General features: G+C 46.4%; 1 protein-coding gene across 2 annotated transcripts in view; it reads right to left on the bottom strand.

The window, feature by feature from the left end:
- The window catches only part of LOC147638662 (Golgi SNAP receptor complex member 1-2-like), a 45,602-nt gene extending 30,286 nt beyond the window's left edge, over positions 1 to 15,316 (bottom strand). The window contains exons 1-2 of one of the 2 annotated variants that reach the window (XM_086798613.1): positions 15,119 to 15,316; positions 14,800 to 15,007 (exon numbers count right to left, since the gene is read on the bottom strand). In XM_086798613.1, coding sequence (XP_086654739.1) covers positions 14,800 to 14,917 — 118 coding nt within the window. In that variant the 5' untranslated portion in view covers positions 14,918 to 15,007; positions 15,119 to 15,316. The remainder of the gene's footprint in view (positions 1 to 14,799; positions 15,008 to 15,118) is intronic. The other variant, XM_086798614.1, reaches the window with a different exon arrangement.
- Positions 15,317 to 18,243: the final 2,927 nt, after the last annotated feature.

Genomic DNA, 18,243 nt, shown 5'->3' with positions numbered 1-18,243 from the left:
TTGTATGCTTGTTGAGCTTGGCAAAGCAGCAGGCAAGACATTTATGCCTTGAATCCTCAAAAATCAGCTTGCAGTCAAGGGGCTTTTGCCCAATTTCTGTTCGGGACTGTTGTATGCAGCGTACAGGACTGTTAAAGTCTGATTTTCACTCATTTGGACAGCCAGGAGAGCAATTATTGCTATTGTACCTGCTGGTACAGATTTGGCACAGCTTTGTGCATGTTTTGGCATGGCTGTACACTGTTTTGAGTGACCAAAAGGTTCAATTTCAGCTGCTGAACTTGCCGGTACAGGTTTGGTACATCATTGGTGAGCACTTGGTACTGCTGTACAGCACTTTGGAAGGGCAAAAGAGCACATTTAAGGTGCTGTCCAAAATCTGCAGCAACCAGATTTTGGTGTTTTCATCACATAAAGTGGGAGAAAAGTTGCATTCTTGCTTCCGCAGTGGGAGATAAAGCTTGGGAGAACATTTGTGAGCACTTTGTGTGCTTTGGGTGCAGTGTTTGCACATCTTGGGTGCAGTGTTTGCACATTTGCAGGGAGTCAGGCATTACAGGTTGCATTTTGCTATGGCAACCACAGGTGAGAGCTCTTCATTGCTTCACATCAAGAAGCTTGAAGGCTCGCATAATTATGATATTTGGCAAACCCAGTGCTACAATGTGTTGCTCCAGAAAAAGCAGCACAAGCCTATCAAAGAAAGGGGTGTCATGCCCGCTTCTCTTACTGCTGAAGAGTGGGAAGATATGGATGAGCTGGCAAGATCTACTATCATGTTGTCTGTGTCAGACTCGTTACTTTTCAGCATTCGTGAAGAGAAGACAGCTTGGGGAATGTGGCAGAGATTGCAGGACTTGTATGCCCAACAAAGTGCCTCAAGCAAAGTGTATTGGTTGAAGAAACTCATAGGCCTTCAGATGAAGGAAGGGGCTTCTATGACAGCCCATCTAAATGAGTTTAATGGTATTGTCAGCCAGGTCATTAATAAAAAGTTGGCAATGGACGATGAGTTCAAAGCCACTTTTTTGTTATGCACTTTGCCAGAGAGTTGGGACACATTCAGGACAGCCACTAGCAATTCGAATGCTATGCTGTCATATGCAGATGTTGAGGGTGCTCTTCTTCAAGAAGAGATGAACAGGAAAAACAACTCTGTTGGAAAGTCCAATGCAATGAATGCACGTGGGAGATCCCAGCAAAGGGGGAAAAGCCAAGAAAGGGGAAGGAGCAGGTCTCGCTCCAAAAAGGATTTGGAATGCCATTATTGTGGCAAGAAGGGACACATTAAAAAGCAATGCTACAAATGGAAAAATGATCAAAAAGAAAAGGGAAAAGGCAAAGACAAAGACAAGGATGAAGCCAAAGATGTAAAGCCGAAGGGCAAAAGTGGAGTCAAGATTGAAGAAATCAATGTGTCACATGCAGGTGGCAGTGAGGATGAGGTCCTATTTACTTCTTCACTTGATGCCCATTCACTTCTTACAGGTGGTCATGGTATGCACTCATGGATCATTGATTCAGGTGCCTCCTTTCATGTCACAGGTTGCAGAGACTTGTTTGTCAGGTATACTGCTGGCAATGAAGGAGTGGTTTATTTGGGTGATAACCATGCATGCAAGATTCTTGGCAGAGGTGATTGAGGCTTGTGTTTTCAGATGGCTCACAGCTTATGCTCCATGATGTCAGGCATGTGCCTGAGATCAAGAAGAATCTGCTTTCTACTGGACAGCTTGATGATGCTGATTATGTTACCACATTTGGTAGTGGAAAGTGGAAAATTAGTAAGGGCTCACTGGTTGTTGCCAGAGGCTCTAAGGTGGACACTCTTTATTTCATGCATGCAGGTGTTTGTCACCATGCTAATGTAAATGCAACCGAGCTGCCGGAAATTTCTATGTGGCATAGCCGGTTGGGACACATGAGTGTCAAGGGAATGGAGCAATTGTCTCGTTTGGGTTACTTGCCTTCTCTAAAGTTTTCAAGTTTTCAGTTTTGTGAGCATTGCATATATGGTAGGCAACTACAGTGCCCCCACAAGAAAGCTCTTGGACAAAAAGATGCTCAGTTAGAGCTTGTGCATACAGATGTATGTGAGATGCCTCAGCTTTCTTTGGGAGGGGCAAAATACTTTGTGTCTTTTATTGATGATGCCACACGAAAGGTGTGGGTTTATCCTCTTCGCTTGAAGAGTGATACATTCTCAGTGTTTCAGAAGTTTGTTGCTCTTGTTGAGAATCAAACTGGCAAAACACTGAAGGCTTTGCGTTCCGACAATGGTGGAGAGTATACGTCCAAACAGTTTCAGGACTTTTGTGATGCTAAAGGCATCAAGAGGGAGCTCTCTACTCCTTATGATCCTCCACAAAACGGGACAGCAGAGAGGATGAACAGGACCATACAGGAGAAGGTCCGTTCTATGTTGTCACATGCTGCATTACCTCATGGTTTTTGGGCTGAAGCTGTTATGACAGCCGTTCACCTTATAAACAGGTCACCTAACACGAGGCTTGGTGGGAAAGTGCCAGAAGAAGTATGGACAGGGAAGCCTCCGTCATACAAGCACTTGAGAGTGTTTGGTTGCGTTGCGTACGTGCACATACGCAGGGAAATGCGCACCAAACTTGATCCTAAGTCTCATAAATGCATATTCCTAGGATATGGTGACAGAGGTGAAATGGGGTATAGACTTTGGGATCCCATGAATAGAAAGATCATACGCAGCAATGATGTCATTTTTGATGAAACATGCATGTATAAGGAGCCTGCAAGGCAACAGGAGCCTGGCAGAGTCATCTTTGATGATGATGGACATCATGGACAACAACAAAGGGCTGTAAATCAGCCATTACAGCAGGAAAACCAGCCCTTAAATGGTGCTGAAAATGGTCCAAATGGACAGCCAGAGATGGCAGAAGATATCCCTATGGATATACCACAGTTGGAGGAGATACCGGGCATGATATTTCAGCCTTATGGCATGGAACAGGAGCCACCAATGGGTGATATGCAGGCTGGACAGCAACCTGCAAATGATGGTCATTGGGTACGGAGGTCCACTAGACCCTCCAGAGTCCCTGACAGGTTTGTTCCAGGGGTTGACTACTTGATGCTCACTGACTGTGGGGAGCCCTCATGTTATAAAGAGGCTTTACAGAGGGCAGACAAAGCTCTATGGGAGCGTGCCATGAAATCAGAGATGGATTCTCTGCACAAAAATGGAACTTGGAAGTTGGTGCCTTTGCCTGCAGGCAAGAAGGTTTTGCCATGCAAGTGGGTATACAGGCTCAAAGTTGCACCAGATGCAAAGCCAAGATACAAAGCCAGGTTAGTGGCAAAGGGCTTTAAGCAGGAATATGGTGTGGACTTTGATGAGATCTTCTCTCCAGTGGTCAAAATGACCACACTTAGAGCTGTGTTAGCTTTGGTTGCGCATGATGATCTGGACTTGATTCAGATGGATGTGAAGACTGCTTTTCTTCACGGTGATCTCCATGAGGAGATATATATGCAGCAGCCAGAGGGTTATGCAGTGAGTGGAAAGGAGAAGCTTGTATGCAAGCTGAAAAAGAGTCTTTATGGACTCAAACAGGCACCAAGAGAATGGTATCATAAATTTGATACATTCATGAAATCACAGAAATTCAGGAGAAGTGACATAGATCACTGCTTGTACACCAAGAAAGCTTTGGATGGCAGTCTATTGATTCTCATTTTGTATGTTGATGATATGTTGATTGCCGGAAAATCTCGTAAAGAGATGGATGCTTTGAAGAAGAGGCTGCATGAAACCTTTGATATGAAGGATTTGGGTGATGCAAATCACATCTTGGGTATGCGGATACTTCGGGACAGAAATCAGCATGTGTTGTATTTGTCTCAGAAGGAATACATTGGCAAAGTCTTGCAGAGGTTCAATATGGACGGGGGGAAGAAGACTAGTACTCCTTTGCCTCCATATGTGAAACTCAGTGCTATGGACAGCCCACAGTCGGATAGAGACAGGGCTGATATGGCCAAGATTCCGTATGCTTCAGCTTGTGGCAGTCTCATGTATGCCATGGTTGCTACTAGGCCGGACATTGCATTTGCAGTGGGAGTGGTTTCTAGATACATGGCCAACCCTGGGAAGAAGCATTGGGAAGCAGTGAAAGGTGTCATGAGATACCTGAAGGGCACACAGGATTTGTGCATTTGCTTTGGCAAACAGGATGCATTAGTGCATGGTTACACGGATTCGGATTATGCCGGTCATCCAGATAACCGGAAGTCTACTACCGGTTATGTGTTTACATTCACAGGAGGTGCTATGTCATGGATATCCAGGATGCAGAAGTGCACTGCCTTATCTACTACAGAGGCCGAGTATATTGCAGCCACAGAGGCTTGCAAGGAGGCATTATGGCTATCTCGGTTAGTGGTTGATTTGGGCTATACAGGGGATATTCCATTGTTGCATTGTGATAGTCAGAGTGCCATCCAGTTGGCAAAGAACCCTGTCTTTCATGCAAAGACGAAGCATGTGGATGTGAAGTATCACTTCATCAGAGAGGTGATAGAGAACAAGCAAATTCAGCTTGTTAAGATTCACACGGATGACAACCCGGCTGATCTGTTGACAAAGAGTTTGCCTCCGGAGCGGTTTGCTCATTGCAGACACTTGATGGGCATTGGATGAGGCCAGTTTCACCCTTGATTTGGCCTTGTATATTATCATGTACATGCTGATTTTTTCTTTTCCTTCATTTAAGGGCACTATGCCTTTAAGTGGGAGGTTGTTGGGGTAAAGGCGTTATGCCCACCCTTATAGTGTGTACAAGCCCATAAGTTATAGTACATAGTACACTTAGTACTTTTAATGTACTAAGTGCACTATGTGTACTAGTGCAATATACATGTGTGATAGGGGAGTCACACACTCATGCCTCATGAGTTGACTTATCCCCACAACTCTCTCTCTCTCTCTCCCTTGCTTCTCTGTGTATGTCTCCCACACAAGTGAAACCCTAACTGTTTCTCCCCATCAGTCGAGCTCTGCATAACTCAATGGCGAGAGAGAGAGAGAGAGAGAGAGAGAGAGAGAGAGAGAGAAATGAAATGAAATGATATATTAACGTCTTCAAAAGGCCAAAATGACCTATGAGACCAAAAAGGTTACAACAATTGGTGGATCTGATACAATGTCTGTGTAAGAAAAGCTAAAACAACTAAACAACTAACTGAAACTGAAACAACAACTATGAGGAAACGTAAGGTACTAGGAGCTCCTAATGGATAACATCTGGGAAGGAAAACTCCAGCAACAAAGGTAAGCATCATATACATCACTATCCAAAGATGTCTCTCATTGGTCGATGGCGGATATCCTCAATGTCCTCCATGGTGAGTACTCTGACTGGACGTCTCCCATGCCGTGCTAGTATGGTCCTGATCCTCTGTTGTAGTCTCCGCCAATGTCGAGATGGGCCTCTCATCTTGGGGCGCCTGGACCGCCCGAGCTCTATAGCCTGATCAATCAGTGTACCTCTGGTGCGGCTATACTCTGGGGCTAGCTGCAATGCCTGCTGGCCTGACTGCTCAATCTCTGGTCGAAAAAAGTCTGTAATATGCCTCTGTAGGTGTCTCTCCCTCTCTGATCCCCTCCCTCTCAAGAGACTCTCTCTATGTCTACGCAGCTCCAGCAAGTATAATCCGAGGCATCTCTGATCCTGGTATCTCATGACTCTGGAAAGTGGTCCGAAACCCTCTCTGAACAGGCAGTGAAAACGGCCTCATATCTCATAATATACTGGACAGTGACATATGTAATGTAACTCTGTCTCTGGCTCCATCTGGCACAACTGACAAATCCTGGCCTCAGCTGGTACTCCTCTGAGTCTGCCAGTCTCAATCTCTAGCTGGTGTGAGGATGTGTGCATCTGACCAATAGCACACCGTACCCCATGAGAAAGATGAGTATCCATGTAGCTAGTTCTAATCACAAACCCATCCTCCGTGAGTTGGAGAAGATGATCTCTATAGAAAGCCATCTTCGTACCAAGCTCGTGTGTCGGCTGTATCCATGTCCTCCTAGTGTCCAGCTGAGTCGAGTCCTGCCTGGTAAGTCTGGTAATCTCTGCCCGTGTGAGAGAGAGGGAGGGTGTATCCAGGGAGTACTGAAATGGAGGTAGCCTGTCCATACTAAAGCCATGCAGTTGGAACCAAGCTGTCATCTGTGCATACCAACATGATCCGTCTCCCTGTGATGCCAACTGTCATGAAGACTCCATGGCTAAGCGAGCATATATGTCTCTAGGGAGAGCCCAAGTGCTATGTATAAAGGAGACTGATCAAGTGAGTGTCTCTACTACCAAGGGGGGGGCAGCCATCTCTGCACGGGTAATATCATGTGGTACGGAGGCCTTGGCCCTAATCATCCGTAAAATCATGGAAACCAAGGGCCTCTCCATACATCTCCATCTATCAGTGCTACCAGCTCGGCTGTGGTGATCCACTGAGGGTCCCCATATCTCCACTCCATACAGCATGGCTAAAGTGACCAAAGTGTCACAAGAGCCAGAGCTTTGTTCGAGGTTCCTGAAACTGAACCTGCGAACACATCCTCTCTAGTCTCCCCAATGCTACATAAGCTCTGGTCAATCTGGTCTCCGCTACTCTCCTCAAGGAAAATAGTGGGCCACTAAAAACCACACCAAGGTAAGTATCTGCATCTGTATACTCCACTGTCTCCTGACCATATGTAAAGGTGGGTGCTGACCTCCTAACCCATTGTGATGTGTTGTTAAACACCATCAGCTTGGTTTTACCAAGGTTAACAGACAGTCCACTGTCCTATGCAAACGTGTGCAATGCATCCAAACGACGCTGCATCCCCTCTGGAGAATCTGAGATCAACACAATATCATCAACATACAATAACAACGGAATCCATGTCCCTGCTAGCTGTGCTCCTCTGTCACCCTCTCGCTCTACATAGTCCGAAACCTCATCCACATACATCCCAAATAAGGTGGGAGAAAGGGGGCCGCCCTGTTTCACCCCAATAGTGGAGTGAACCATCTCAGATATACCCTGAGTAGTACGTACCTGCCCCACAACTATCTTGTATAAAGCCATGATTCCCCAAATCAGCTCTGTGGGCACTCCCATCTCCTGTAGTCTGCGCATCAGTCTGGCTCTCGATACTGTGTCAAAAGCTTTGCAGAAATCCACAAAGCAACAATAAATCCTCCTGTCATATGATCTGCCCTCCTCAATAATAGCTCTGAGTGTCAAGATATGGTCAAGAGTGGAGAAACCTCTCCTGAACCCTGCTTGCCCTGATGCACGTATGCCCTCTCTCTCTGCCTATCTACTCAATTCCTGCTCAAGAATAGATGCATATAATCTAGCCAATGTGTGACCAATCATGATGGTACGATAATTCCCAAGAAGCATGGGATCCCCTGACTTGAAGATAGGCACAATCGTGGATATATTCCAAGTCTCAGGAAAACCCTCACACATGGCTCGGTTACACATCATAGCAATAAGCTCTGCAAGCGTATCTCTGGCATGAATAAAGTGCTCTGCTACCAAACCATCATGATCATATGCTCTCCCAGTCCTCATCCTATCAATAGCTTTCCTTACCATCTCAGCAGTAAAGAAAGCACATGTCTCTGGGCATGGCTCCGATGGGTCTAGCAGGAATGGTTGTCCTGGTGCTATGTACAGGGATGCTGCATACTCACCCCAAATCTCTGTGGAGGTAATGGCTGGTGATGGTGAATGTTCATGGAATAGTCTCCATGCCTCGCCCGAGTCCTGACTCATACATAACTAATACAAATCCCCCTCTAACGGAGCAAGATAAGCCCTCTTCTTCCGTCGCACTAGGCACCGGAAGGTAATCCGTGACTGTCTGTGAGTGGTAACACCCATGAGCACCTCTCTCTGTAATCTGATCCTCATCTCTCTGCACTCCTCATCATACCATCTGTTCTAGGGCATGTTCCCAGATCGTCTCCGTGTAGGTTGACTATGGGGATATGCCTGTGAAGCTACAGCATGAAACGTCTCTATCACTATCTGAGTGAGCTCATCTAATGGCCGTCCCGGCTCCTCGGCATATAAGCGTCTGTATATCTCATCCATGTACACGGTGTCAGTCTCCCTCGTAAAGGTATAACGAGTGTGTGTGGAGATGTCCCAATGGAGCTGTGCTGAACTGAAATGTGAGAGTGAAGGACAAGATAGCATGATCCACTGCTACTCCAACCGGCCTAGTGCCTACCATAAAATCCTGAAAAGAGGGAATGAGACTGGGCTGAGCCATAACATAGTCCACTGTACTAGCACCATGCCGATGTGGAAAGCAAGTGAAACCGCCCGCTGCCGGGAATCTCTGTAGGCCATTCAGGATGGCCAATCCATGTGCAGTCCCCATGTCTATCAAATACCGCCCATACTCAATGTGTTCCTCATCCTGTGAGAGTCTAGATAGGCCCATATCCCTAACATCAAGCTCCCTCAACATCTCCTCTGATGTATCATAAAATACTGTCTGGTTATGGGCGGTCCTGGCATTGAAGTCCCCCAGGAGAATGGATCTGCTTGTGTATATCAAAGCAGAGTTACACGCCTACATCTCTCTCTCTCTTGTGCTGTTTTTCTGCCTGCGTTTTTGCTCTTGTGTTCCCAGATCTGGTCATCATCTCCGCTGCGTATTCTGACATGGTATCAGAGCCTAGATAGGTCTTGGGATTTGTGTGAGCAAGAGGGGGACTGTTTTGTGGCTGATTGGTGGACTGTTTTGGGCTGATCGGGAAGAGAAGGTGCAAGAGGAAGGCGGGCTGATTTGCTGGACAGCCACTTGCAGGTTTTAGTTCTTCTTTGTTCCCACCCACCCACCCTTTTCAGAGTACATCCCCGCTATGGCAAATCTGTTTGAGATGGCCGAGAGACATGTGAAGATCCCGACACTCCCCACGTTCCCGGTGGACCGTCAGTTGGACGGGAGCAACTACGGCATATGGAAGGTGATGATGGAATCCGTTCTGGAGTCCTACGACCTCGCCGATTTCGTCGTTGGTGGTGTTCCACGGCCGGAAGTAGAGGAAGGGGAGTTACCGTCGATCCGAAAGGACCGGGAGGCCCAGACACAGATGTGGGATCGTGTCAACGCCAGGGTCCGTTCGTTTATTTTCCTCAACTGCACACCACAGGTAATCAATCATGTAAAGCACATGACGCTGGCCAGAGGTATATGGCAGCATTTGGCCTCACTTTACAACAGGGTATCGCCCATGAAGAGGATTTCCTTGGAAGTACAAATGCGGGTTATGAGCCCTGCAAAGTTGTCGACGATGCGGGAGCATATTAACAAGCTGCAGGCTCTTCAGCAAGAAGTTCTTTAGGCTGGGAAGGAGATATCATCAGAGGACATGGCCATCACGTTGCTGTCACATTTGCCCTCTTCGTACTCAGCATTTTACTCGTCTTTGATTACCAGTGGCAGGCTCAGCACCATCACGTGGGAGGAGCTTGTGCCCATGGTCCTAGACCAGGAGGAATGATTCACAAACCCTCCTCAGGGTGGAGGTTCGGAGGCCTTTACTGGCCAACGGTCGAAAGGCCGTAACTCGGGCAAAGGGAAGGCTTCATCGGAGAAGTCTTCTGAGAAGAAGTCCGACGCTGACCGCGAGAAACTGAAGGCAGAGAGGACCTCTAATGATTGTGGCGAGAAAGGCCACTACTGGAGGCAGTGTCCCAAGTGGAAGACCGAGAAGGGTGAAGATTCCTCAGCAGCAATCATGAAGACTCCGGCTTTTGTGCACCTGGAGGTGATGGACACCGATGCTTCATTTTCTTCAGGCAGGGAGGAGATTGGAGGACTCTCCGCAACGGATACTCGGGAGTGGATTCTCGATAGTGGTGCTTCCAGGCACATGACTCCTCACTCCCAAAAACATGGAAATGGGACACATCTGGTTTCTTGCCACCCAAAATAAGTCTCAAATGGAGTCATCTTAGGCACTACAGTTGTCGAAGATTGGTTGAGGATATGGACAGCCATAGCCACAGCCTCTCCCCAAAGTGGGCGAGGAAGGTTGCAACGCTCCAACATCGTCCTCGCCATCTCCACCACAAGCCGGTTCTTTCGCTCAACCACTCCATTCTCTGAAGGAGACCCTGTATTGACCAGCTCCCGCTTGATGCCATTCTCCGCACAAAATCATTGGAACAGAATTCCCCTCCTTTGTCAGCCCGAACAGTCTTCACCTACAGTCCAGGCTCCTTTTTAACCAAAGCATACCGGTCCTTGAACCAAGCAAAGGCATGGTTCTTATGTGGCAGAAAGTACACCCATGTGAACTTGCTACAATCATCCACAATCAACATGAAATACAAGGCTCCTCCCAAAGATGGGGTCCGCATAGGCCCACACAAGTCAGTGTGAACCAACTCCAATGGTTTCAAAGCCTGCTTCCCATGAATGCAAGAACTACAGTGTCCCTGCCTGCTTCCAACATCTAGCAAGCCATCCACCATCTGGTCCCGGAAAGCGCGCTGCAAGCCGTCCACATTCAAGTGGCCAAAACGAAAATGCCACAAATCACCGAGCTGAGTATTTGTAAGAGAAGAGAGTGTTGAGAGTTTGTAAATTCCATTCTCCAGTCTGCCTTCCCAAACAACCTGGCGTGTTGCTTTGTTCCGAATAGCAATTGAATGCTCATCAAACTCCACCCGCATGCCAGTTTTGCAAACCTCATGCACTGACAAAAGATGAAAGCCAAGAGATGGGACATAAAGAACCGGGAAGGAGTGCTTCCCCCCTCTGCCATCAAAGACGATCTCCGACCTGCCCTCACTGTGAATCGGGATAGTGGACTTGTCACCAATAAAGATGTGACCTGTTTGCCTCCGAAGGTCCTCTAACAACTCTCGGGAAGGACTCATGTGCTTGGAAGCACCACTATCCAAAATCCACTCCCGAGTATCCCAATAGTGAGACCAATCGCCTCCCTGCTCGAAGAAGATGAAGCTACGGTGTCCATAATCTCCAAGTGCTCAAAAGCTGGAATCTTCGTGGTTGCAGCTGAGGAATCTGCACCTTTCTCGGTGCTCCGCTGAGGACATTTCCTCCAATAGTGACCCTCCTGGCCACATGGTTATAGGTCCACTCCGCCTTCAAGGCATCAAACTTACTACTGTACATGATCCTTGTGAGCAGGTTGATGCCTCTTTATATCGGGTTCATTGATTTGGTTGCTGAACACCACATTGGACTTGAGTTTTCCAATGGGGCTGTTGAGCTCATTTATGCAGACACCTTTGAAGACTCATTGGGATGCAAGATTGCGGATCTTGCAATATCTGTAAGGTACGAAGGATCTTGGACTCTTTTGACACTGGAGGGGGATCGAAGGACCGAGTCAATCTCCGAGGTTGGAGTGACTCTGATTGGGGAGAAGACCCAGACACGAGGAGATTTACTTCAGGATACGGCTTTACCCTTGGCTCGGGAGCGACTTCTTAGAGCAACAAGAAGCAACCTACTATTGCCTTGTCTTCCAAGAAGGCAAAGTATCAAGCTACTTGTGGTGCTCCTTGCGAGGTGGTGTGCCTGAGGAGGTTACTTGGCAAGGTTGGGTTTCATCAGAAGAAACCCACGATCATCCAGTGCGACAACCAGAGCTGTATAGCTATTCCTCGGAACCCGATCTTCCATGCCCGGACCAAGCATATAGAGATATAATATCACTTTGTTCGAGAGAAGATTTCGGATGGTGACATCTTGCTAGCCTTTTGTTTGACGGAGGACAATGTGGCGGACCTCTTCATGAAGCCTCTTCCTCAATAGATGCTCTGTCAGCACTCCAACTCACTGGGATTGGTTCCACATCCAGGAGCTGAGAGGGGGTGTTAGCATTCATCTCCTGTCTGTACCATACTCAGTGAGGGCCTGCGATGTGGGTGTGCCTGCCCGTGGGAGGACTCCCTAATCATGTTCATATTTTTTTCCATGTTTTCCAGTTTTGTTGTGTCGTGGGAGCTATTTTTTTCCCTGGCCAGCTTGTAGGAGGTGATTGGCCAGGAGGGGCCCACCTAGGAGCTAGCCGACCAGGTTGTTCTGGTCGTGGGCCAGCCGACCAGCCTATGCTGGTCGTGGGACCCTGTAGGGGGGCTGTCATTCTGTTTCTACTAGCCGACTGCATGCCCCTTGCCCATATATATAGAGGCTCTTGCCCCCCCCCCCCCCCCCCCCCCCCCCCCCACACTTTGTACCGGCTATCTTGTGTATATAGCAGAGTTTCACACTACTTCTCCTCTCTTGCACTTCTGCGTTTTTCTGCTCTCAGATTTCTATCTCATTTCCACTGCACATTCAGACAACATGGCCACTCTTTAGGACAGCCCACACTTGATTAATGAAGGGGCGAATCTTATGAGTTGTCCGCCTTGTTTATTATTTGTCCTCAAGGTTTTAGTGTAGTGTGAACCTACACCGTTCACATTAGTTATAAACAACTAAATGTTATAAATAGACCAAAATCAATACTTACAATCAGCCCGTACTTTGAGCCTAAGGGCCTTGGCCACAGAGCACCAGATGGATCTTCACAAAGATGCGGGCCTGTAGCTTCAACCTAGCTTTTGAGGACGAATTTGCAGCCAGCCTGCTATGAGCTTGGGATCACCTTAGGCCGGACCCCTAGCAGTCAGTTCCGGTAGCCTCTGAGGAGCGTATTCGTCAGCCCCTTATCTAGAACCCCCTCATCCATTTACCTAGTGGCCACACGCTGGGGGCTGACCTCATGTATCTTGGGGAGCGTTGAGCACAATACCTGCTAGATCCCTTGGAGATTGGCTTGCATTTAAACAACTCCCCCCCAGAGGCTCTGGAGAGAGGCCTTGCTGGGATCCGGGTTAAAGACGGACTCAACTTCGACATCGACTCTGCTATTCCTCAGGAGTGGTTGACCCCTATCCTAGACCCGACCCCCCGTAGTGGCTAGGTGTGTTTACTAGGCATAATATTCTCTTGGCAGTTCATGGCGCAGATGAGAGTTGCACCATGCTCACTTTCTCGATTGGACCCCATGGCAGATTAGAGAGATTAGAGCCCCCCTTGGATGACTTCAATGGATGCACCTTGCAGAGGACGAATTTGCAGCCAGCCTGCTATGAGCTTGGGATCACCTTAGGCCGGACCCCTGGCAGTCAGTTTCGGTAGCCTCTGAGGAGCGTATTCGTCAGCCCCTTATCTAGAACCCCCTCATCCATTTACCTAGTGGCCACACGCTGGGGGCTGACCTCATGTATCTTGGGGAGCGTTGAGCACAGTACCTGCTAGATCCCTTGGAGTTGGCTTGCATTTAAACAACTCCCCCCCAGAGGCTCTGGAGAGAGGCCTTGCTGGATCCGGGTTAAAGACAGACTCAACTTCGACATCGACTCTGCTATTCCTCAGGAGTGGTTGACCCCTATCCTAGACCCGACCCCCCGTAGTGGCTGGGTGTGTTTACTAGGCATAATATTCTCTTGGCAGTTCATGGCGCAGATGAGAGTTGCACCTTGCTCACTTTCTCGATTGGGCCCCATGGCAGATTAGAGAGATTAGAGCCCCCCTTCGATGACTTCAATGGATGCACCTTGCAGAGGGTGAGGGTGATCGGATTGCATGCACATGAGTGGCACATTGACGCCAGAGTCTCTCCCTGGCCACATTGGAGGCTCCGACCAAGGTGACCAGGGAGAGACTCTGGCGTTTATGGATTTGAAAGAGCCGGCCCCTCACATGCCTCCAATGGGACCCAAGGGAGTGGACTTTGCGTGTTCCTGCAGACACAGAGGAGACTCTGAGTACCCCGTTCTTGGCATACACCGCACAGCTAGGCCACAGGATCCATATGCCCGAGGTCGAGGGCACCCCAGTGGCAGCAGGACATTGGCAGTCTCATGGCCTCTCATTGTGTTTTCTCTCAGATTTTTGGAAAAGGCTCCGGGACAGTTTTCGGCCTACCTCTTCTAAGATTGAATATGGCCTATGAGACCCAATCAAAGAACCCTCAGTACTCGCCGACTGTGTGGATGGCCTGTCTTGTATAAGTACTTTTCGGTGATGTAACACTTCAATGGTCTTCCCCTTTTGCCATCCAAAAAAAAAAGTACGAGTGTCAACACATCCCTCGGGGATGTGAAAGAAGCAGGTCCAATACCATGAAAAGCTGGCCATTTTGAAAAAGTATGCTGCTCAGTTGCATGTCCCCTCCGTCTCATATCTCAAATGATGAGCGCCCAGTTAGATGGCAGCACCTAAGCAGATTGCATACTATGGCACTCGCTTTATCAAATGGTGGGGGGTGCTCTAGAACCTCTTTTTTCAAGGCCCTGAGAAGTGAGAGGCATTTGACAGTTATACACTTGATCAATAAATAGGCCTTTCACTCACATAGCAGTTCAAGGCCACATCAAACGCTACAGTACACCCACTATTCTACTTTCAAAATATTGATTGGCTTTAAATTGGCAATGCTTTGGATGGATGCTTAAGAGTGATAGACTGTAAACGCTAGCATGAATGGCCATAAGAAGATACCATGTCCGAGATGCAGATGCAATACAGGAATGGGGCAGAAGCAATCCAAAAAAAAAAAAAGCATGAGTACTAAATCAAGTATGACCTACTAAACTAATTAAGCTAGTTTACTGACCTAAGCATGTACTAAGGCCCATTCAATGCAGTATTAGCACGTTTATTCATAAAATAGATGCATCTCTTCATGTCATTAAGATAGCTTCAAGAGAACCCACCACCATGGACGAGCATGCCTCCAAGCTTTGCATAAGAGGAGAGCTTCATGTCCAGGTCCCCTTCTAGTTTGCGTGCTTCTCTTCGCAGATCTTCCCATCCTGTATCAAGCTCCTCCATGATGATCTCTGGTTGAATAAAACCACAGATCTGATCCTTAATCTTCGCACGCAAACCACGGATCTGTGGGTCTTGTCACGTTCGCATTTCCTGAGCAGACAAAGATTAGATCAAAGAGATGCTCATCAAACCCAAAATTTGTAAAATTGCAGAAATTCAAGATACCCAAATAGAAAATGCAAAATCTAAAAAAACGTTCACCTTAAACAGTACAGCTAGGGGGGATCAAGCCTCGCAATGAAAGCAGGTAGATCCATACATGTGTGTGTGTGTGAGAAAGAGTGAGTGTGCGTGCGTGTGTGCGTGCGTGAGTGCCGGGCGAAGGGGTCGGGGGGACTAAACAAAGCTTTTTGCCAATTGTTATGAAACGAAGCAATGTAAGTATACAAAAAGATCTTGGATCTAGGCCGATTTGGCTACCTTTTGAACTCAAGACAAAGGTCCAAGATTCTCTTGGTATTTGAGAGGCCTCCACGAATCATAACGACATGGACAGCCATCGCAACTCTTGAATGTGAATGGAAGCCTAGCCTGGCTGGTTATGCATGGATGACACAAGTCTTAACAACGTCACTAGGACATAATGTGTGTGTGTGTAGATACAATCAAATCTTGAATGTGGGAACGAAGCCTAGCTAGTTATGCATGGATTGGTGGGGCAACAATGCCACTAGGACATAATGTGTGTGTGCACAAATCTTGAATGTGGGAACGAAGCCTAGCTAGTTATGCATGGATTGTGAGGCATAATGTGTGTGCATGCGTGTACATGTGTGTGTGTGTGTGTGTTTGTGTGTGTAATCAACTCTTGACTACTTCAAGTAAAAGCCTAGCTCGATGGAACATAATGTGTGTGTGTGTGTGTGTGTGTGTGTGTGTGTGTGTAGTCAACTCTTGACTGTAAATAAAAGCCTTGCTTGATGAAACATGTGTGCGCATGTGCATGAACACACGTGTGTGTACGTACGTAGTACGTGCATACGTGTGTGTGTGTGTGTGTGCGTACGTGCGTGTCTCGAGAGATTCACTCTTACAAAACTTATGATATTACGTGAGTGTACAACAGGGGGTTTTTTGAAATGCGGCATAAGCTTATAAGGTAGGGGGGTAAGGCCATGTATTTAGGTTAATACTAAATCTTAAATTTAAGTTAGGGGGAGGGGGCCTCGAGGGGGGGAAGGGGGGCTGATTTACAGTGATTTCCTAGTATTTGACATCTATTTCTTGGTAGCATGTATAAAGAACTTATGTTCACTCAATAAGGTTCAAGGTAACATTTTAATCTAAGGAGAGGGGATGTGTAAATGCTGGAGAAAAAACATAGATATAAGAAAGGGGGTGACATAGTCATTTTTAAAGGTATCTTTATAAGCTTAATGAGGGGGTGTTATCATCTTATGAGCATCATATATAAGGGGTTTTCTTGAGGTTTATGCACGTAGGTGACATCCCCCTTTATTGTGAGTGAATCCCTTGGGGTGTGTGTGTGATCAACTCTTAACTTCTCCATGAAACCTGATAGAGAGAATAAGAAAACTCTCCACCCAACCATCGGATATAGACCCTAGCGGCTAAAATAGCCCTGGATGTCCACACATGTCCGAACTCCCCTGAACTACCCGACTCCCCCTAGTCCTACCCATGTCCTGATAGGTAGATACTCCCCTTTCAGTAGACACTTGCAAAAATAGGTGGATACAACAACCCAAATAGTTGAACCTAGTTTTGTTCTAAGTAGTAACCTTGAGTTTGTGGCAATCTTGGACCCTTTATAGACTAGGTGAGAAGAGGATGGTCAATAAAACACTAAGTAGACCCAATTAAAGTCTAATAGTGAGTTGATATCTTATCTCTTAGGATCAATCCAAGTACACACAAAGTCTTGTACAAGAACATTGTACACATCATGCTCCTATATGCCATCATGATGGAATACTTCACAAGCCTACAGAGCCCACAATATGAGAGGATTGTATCCCTAAGTAGCAAGACATATAAATCTAGAGATCAACCATGTGTTGAGCAACATCACTTTGATCGCACCATGTCAAAGCAAGCTCATAGAGAGGGTCCACATTTGGTTAAGTACCTAGTACAACAACTAATTAGCTTAGTGAATCGTGTTATATGGGGCCTTTAAAGACCCCTTATGAGCCTTTTCTCACTGGATAAAGTCATGAAATGTTTTGTGGTAAGCAATGTCTAGCATAGTCCTAGTTTGTCCATGACTCCCCAATCCATCGTTAGGGTTTCCTGGCTATCATTTTCTCACTGGATAAAGTCATGAAATGTTTTGTGGTAAGCAATGTCTAGCATAGTCCTAGTTTGTCCATGACTCCCCAATCCATCGTTAGGGTTTCCTGGCTATCATTTTCTTGTCAAGCATACCAAAATTTAATTTGTCTAAGTACTAATTGGATGCTTATGCTCCATGGGTGTTTAATCTTACATGGAGATTTCATTGACTCTAATTAGTAGGGCCTTATAAAGAGTGTAATCTATATTTAGAGGCATCTTTTATTAATAGCATCTATCTTTAGAGTGGATTATTGTTGCCATTATAGATCACATTAGCTAAGGTTAACGTGTAGCTTAATGGGTAGCACTAAGTTTACTTTACATTCAAATTACATGAAGAATGCATGGGTAAGGTTAACGTGTAGCTTAATGGGTAGCTTAATGAAGAATGCATGGGTAAGGTTAACATGTAGCTTAATGGGTAGCACTAAGTTTACTTTTTACATTCAAATTACATGAAGAATGCATGGGTAATGTTGGTGCTTGTGCATGGTCTCCACAATGGCTTCCCTTACTCTAACAACATTGATAAGAAGTTGAAGCACTCTCCCATATCATCATGGAAATGTTGCCATGTCTTTAATAACCTTTCCTATGGAGAGAAATGAGTACTTTCACACAATTTACTTTCACCTCCATAATAGGGGAATGAAAGTATAGGGAATGCTATTGGGAAGGACTCTTAATACATATAATGGAGAGAAATAAGCGCTGTCACCTCCATAATAGGGAACTGAAAGTATATGAAATCCTATTTGGAAGGACTCTTAAACATATAATGGAGAGAAATTAGTGCTTTCACACAATTTACGAAATAGGTAACTGAAAGTATAGGACATGTTTCCAACACCGTGAATGATATCTTAGATTAGTTTTAAGCTCAAAAGAAGTTAAATTTTCCTTAGTGTAATAAATTCTCCATTGAAGGTTATGCTAATAAGAAACGCCACTTCTTTAAGGGTGTAATGACCACCCTACTCCAAACTTGCCTATCCTAACTATACTTCTCTTCTCTCCATTGAAGGTCA

This window comes from Cibotium barometz, chromosome 5 (genome assembly GCF_041138505.1).
Source record: "Cibotium barometz isolate CiBa-2024 chromosome 5, ASM4113850v1, whole genome shotgun sequence".
NCBI lineage: Eukaryota > Viridiplantae > Streptophyta > Polypodiopsida > Cyatheales > Cibotiaceae > Cibotium > Cibotium barometz.
The sequence above is the reverse complement of the archived record's forward strand: the minus strand, read 5'-3'. Positions and strand labels throughout refer to the sequence as shown.